Below are 4,745 nucleotides of genomic sequence, written 5' to 3' on the forward strand. Positions count from 1 at the left end.
ACAGAAAGGATCACTGGAGGGGATCGGAGATCTTTTCTGGGTCCCCCAATCCTCCCGGATACATCTGTAATGTGCGGATCGGAGACCTGGAGATCCCAAACCATTCCCGCACACTGTGTGAGATCTTCGGGAGGAGGGGTTGATGTTATTTCAGTGTGTAATGCGGCCGTTATGAACGTTCTAAGGAGAATCCTTCTAATGATCGGGAGATCTCATCTTACAATGATTAGTAAGTCTCCTGTGTATGAGGAGAATGCAATAATCTAAACATGAGTTGAGTGTTTTTGTTTTAGAAGATAAATCTGTATGATCCTCTAAAAGATTCTTATTGGCTGAGAGATAAAATATATATTTTTATATTGCCCGCCAAAATGTTAACGGTTTAAAATATTTGCAGTAACATTTGATCTCCCGACATGGGCGTCGTGCGATAATAAAGGAAGATAATAATCTATGGATGGTCATTTTCCTCCCGTCTGTACACAATAGTGCTGAGTGAGGTGGGCGGGACTAGGAGTCTCCATAGAGATGAATTGTTTTCTCTCCAATCCCCGATGTATGGTGTCCGTGTGTGATCTCCTGTGATGACGGTTGTAGTAGAGGAGATCCCTGATATCCCCTACTATAGTGACCATGTGTTTAACCCCCCTCCCTCCTCCAATCATATGGGCTGATCGATCCTCTAAGCACTATTCCTAATGATTCTACTGTTTGGAATAAGAAATGAAGTTTCTAGAAAATACAACAATGTCTCCTGAGAGAATGAAGAATCCAATCAGACAGATCGTTCAATCCGCTCCTAGGAAGTGGTTTGTCACAATTCTTCCATTGTATCTCTATAGAAGGGTGAATTGTTACTCTAATTGTCAGTAATGTTACAGAGGAGTTCCATTGTATTTAGGGGACAATAAATCGGATGAAGAAAGGATCTCCTCTATAGATGAGAAATGTGAATGATTTCTCTGGGATCGGATTAGAAATGTTAGGGAGGAGCTTCACTCACCATGAAATATTCTTCCATTGTATGTATAGGGAAGATAGAGAAGTGTGATTGGTCCATTGTATGTATAGGGAAGATATAGAGAAGTGTGATTGGTCCATTGTATGTATTAGGGAAGATAGAGAAGTGTGATTGGTCCATTGTATGTATTAGGGAAGATAGAGAAGTGTGATTGGTCCATTGTATGTATAGGGAAGATATAGAGAAGTGTGATTGGTCCATTGTATGTATTAGGGGAGATATAGAGAAGTGTGATTGGTCCATTGTATGTATTAGGGAAGATAGAGAAGTGTGATTGGTCCATTGTATGTATAGGGAAGATATAGAGAAGTGTGATTGGTCCATTGTATGTATTAGGGAAGATAGAGAAGTGTGATTGGTCCATTGTATGTATTAGGGAAGATATAGAGAAGTGTGATTGGTCCATTGTATGTATTAGGGAAGATATAGAGAAGTGCGATTGGTCCATTGTATGTATAGGGAGGATATAGAGAAGTGTGATTGGTCCATTGTATGTATTAGGGAAGATAGAGAAGTGTGATTGGTCCATTGTATGTATTAGGGAAGATAGAGAGAAGTGTGATTGGTCCATTGTATGTATAGGGAAGATAGAGAGAAGTGTGATTGGTCCATTGTATGTATAGGGAAGATATAGAGAAGTGTGATTGGTCCATTGCATGTATTAGGGAAGATATAGAGGAGTGTGATTGGTCCATTGTATGTATAGGGAAGATAGAGTGTGATTGGTCCATTGTATGTATTAGGGAAGATAGAGAAGTGTGATTGGTCCATTGTATGTAATAGGGGAGATATAGAGAAGTGTGATTGGTCCATTGTATGTATAGGGAAGATATAGAGAAGTGTGATTGGTCCATTGCATGTATTAGGGAAGATATAGAGAAGTGTGATTGGTTAGAAATGTTAGAGATGAGATTTCCTTCCACACTGAGGATCGGAGCGCAGAGAAGGGAGAGAAAAGAGAAATGCGGTGATGTGTAGAAATGTAGTAGCGGTGATTCGGTATTATGGAGCTCTTTGTGAGGAGGATGTGGTGGCTCTGAAAAGAGCCTTTGTTTTGTATGGAGAGATAGGAATGTATGGGGAGGGGAGATAGGAATGTATGGGGGGGGAGGGGAGATAATGTATTCAGGCCCTCTCTCCGCGGATGCGGCGTGCCAGCTGGATGTCTTTGGGCATGATGGTGACCCTCTTGGCGTGGATGGCGCACAGGTTGGTGTCCTCGAAGAGTCCTACGAGATAAGCCTCGGAGGCTTCCTGCAGAGCCATGACGGCGGAGCTCTGGAAGCGCAGGTCGGTCTTGAAGTCCTGGGCGATCTCTCGGACGAGGCGCTGGAAGGGCAGTTTGCGGATGAGCAGCTCGGTGGATTTCTGGTAGCGGCGGATCTCCCGGAGAGCCACGGTGCCGGGCCGGTAGCGGTGAGGCTTCTTCACTCCGCCGGTGGCCGGGGCGCTCTTGCGGGCGGCTTTGGTGGCCAGCTGCTTGCGGGGAGCTTTCCCTCCGGTGGACTTACGAGCGGTCTGCTTGGTTCTCGCCATGGCGGAGAAACTCTTCTAATCTCCGGACGGAACAGAAGTGTGACAAGTTCTCTCCGCTGTGTGCAGGGAATGTGTGCTGGCTCCGCCCTCATCTGCTGCTTTTATAGGCGTCCTATGCAAATCACTGCTCCTCCTCCTCACTCTTCTATTGGAGGATTCAGTCATGTGATGGGGAGGGGTGGAATGATTTCCTTCCTCATATACTGATTGGTGTAGAAACAAGTCAGAACGCTATTGGGTGGCTTCAAATGTAACCAATCACAGAGTGTGACGTCAGAGCAGTGACTGTATAAATAGAAGGAAGGGGCAGGAATTTGGTATCTTCGTCTGACGACTCTCTCATCTCACAATGTCTGGCCGCGGTAAACAAGGAGGAAAGGTTCGGGCTAAGGCCAAGACCCGATCATCCCGGGCTGGGCTGCAGTTCCCAGTCGGTCGTGTTCACCGTCTGCTCAGGAAGGGCAACTATGCCGAGCGGGTCGGGGCCGGAGCTCCCGTCTATCTCGCCGCCGTCCTCGAGTATCTCACCGCTGAAATCCTCGAGCTGGCCGGCAACGCCGCCCGCGACAACAAGAAGACCCGCATCATCCCCCGACACCTCCAGCTCGCCGTCCGCAACGACGAGGAGCTCAACAAGCTGCTCGGGGGCGTCACCATCGCCCAGGGAGGAGTCCTGCCCAACATACAGGCCGTGCTGCTGCCCAAGAAGACCGAGAGCCACAAGGCTGCCAAGGCCAAGTAATCCTCCCATCCCCCTCCTCACCAAACACAAAGGCTCTTCTAAGAGCCACCCACATCTACACACAAAGAGCCTCATACCTCATCCCGTGCCTCTTACACCAATCCCATCCATCAACACCAAATCACTTCATTCATACAAATGCTTCTCACAACCAACAACCAGCTTATTAACCCTTCTAATACCGGGGACATTTCCTACATACAAAGAGCACAAAACTCATTATTGGACAGATTCTCATTTCTAAACTCCCTACAGAACTCCTCCTCATTCTCCTCCATCCTTTATTCCTCATCAATGGATTCTACAAATCACCAAACAAACATCTTCCCAACTGAAAAGGATCTCCGAGATCATCCAATCACCATTCTCCTGTAAAGGGACAAAAAACGTTCAGGACTCGGATTGGCTCAATTTCCCCGCCGGAATAGTATGGAACGTTACAATCCCCCCTGATTGGCTGATCTCACACTGACCTGGAATGATACAAAATCTCCCTTCCAAGGAGAACAAATCAACGGTCCTGATTCCAGGCAGTTTTAGAAGCATTCAAATGTTACATTGTTCTAGTGTTTCATTTTACTAGAGAATCCTCAGATCTCTGAATACATTTACTGAGAAATCCTCAAAGACATTACTGGCTGATAAGGGAAACTCCCACAGCTCTGATTGGCTCAGATTCCCAATTGTTACTTTCAAATTTGCCCGCCTGAAATGTTGCGACATTTCCAAATAATCAGCCCTATTATACCGCCAAATCCGACACTGAGATCATCAGATGAGACATTTATCCCAGAAATATCATCAATGCTTTATTATCAAGAAGATGAATAGAAATGGAATGTGAAGACGATTGAATAATGTAGAACATTTCCATATCTTCTCTTTTATTCCAAGTCCTCCCCCTCCCCCACTGCTACATAGAGAACATGATAGTGAGATGACTTCTCTCATAGATCTCTACCTTTCTATAGGATGGGATAGGAAGTATTACACCTTTCATCATCACTTCTTTATATGACCGATAATTAATGTTCCCTCTGTCAGAGATGTAACAGTTACAGATTTCCCCCATATTAAAACTAGAATAACAAAAATGAAAGGAATAGTAGAAATATATAGTAATGTCACTGCCAGATACATATGTACAATGAAACAAATGTTTCATGTCTGATCGGCCCCCTCTTTGTAACTAGAAATTATCAACATGTTAATGTTTCTGAGTAAATTAAGGAAAAAAACAAATATATATATATAAATCATGACATGTCAGAAAATATGTACAATGAATCAATAAAGGAAACATTGCGCTACTGATAAATTCCATACGTTTCCATTTAATAAAATATTTAAAAGCTTCAAAATAAATGAAATGCTCTGCAGTGTGATAAATGACTGAACCCCGCCCCCTTCTCAGCATGTCTCCCATCAGGTCCGCAAAGCCTGTGA

At 44.4% G+C, this 4,745-nt stretch overlaps 2 protein-coding genes across 2 annotated transcripts; one reads left to right on the top strand and one right to left on the bottom strand.

Moving 5' to 3' along the window:
* Positions 1 to 2,146: 2,146 nt before the first annotated feature.
* Positions 2,147 to 2,557, bottom strand: LOC309562912 (histone H3.2; the record flags this gene model as incomplete). Its single annotated transcript, XM_082267243.1, has 1 exon — positions 2,147 to 2,557. One exon carries the CDS (start codon positions 2,555 to 2,557, stop codon positions 2,147 to 2,149), a length of 411 nt encoding a protein of 136 aa, XP_082123369.1.
* Positions 2,558 to 2,775: 218 nt separating this feature from the next.
* On the top strand, positions 2,776 to 3,299 carry LOC309562919 (histone H2A type 1-like; the record flags this gene model as incomplete). Its single annotated transcript, XM_082267250.1, has 1 exon — positions 2,776 to 3,299. Exon 1 carries the CDS (start codon positions 2,907 to 2,909, stop codon positions 3,297 to 3,299), a length of 393 nt encoding a protein of 130 aa, XP_082123376.1. The 5' UTR covers positions 2,776 to 2,906.
* Positions 3,300 to 4,745: the final 1,446 nt, after the last annotated feature.

The sequence above is a fragment of the Pelophylax lessonae genome, assembly GCF_965119305.1.
Source record: "Pelophylax lessonae genome assembly, chromosome: 9".
Classification (NCBI taxonomy): domain Eukaryota; kingdom Metazoa; phylum Chordata; class Amphibia; order Anura; family Ranidae; genus Pelophylax; species Pelophylax lessonae.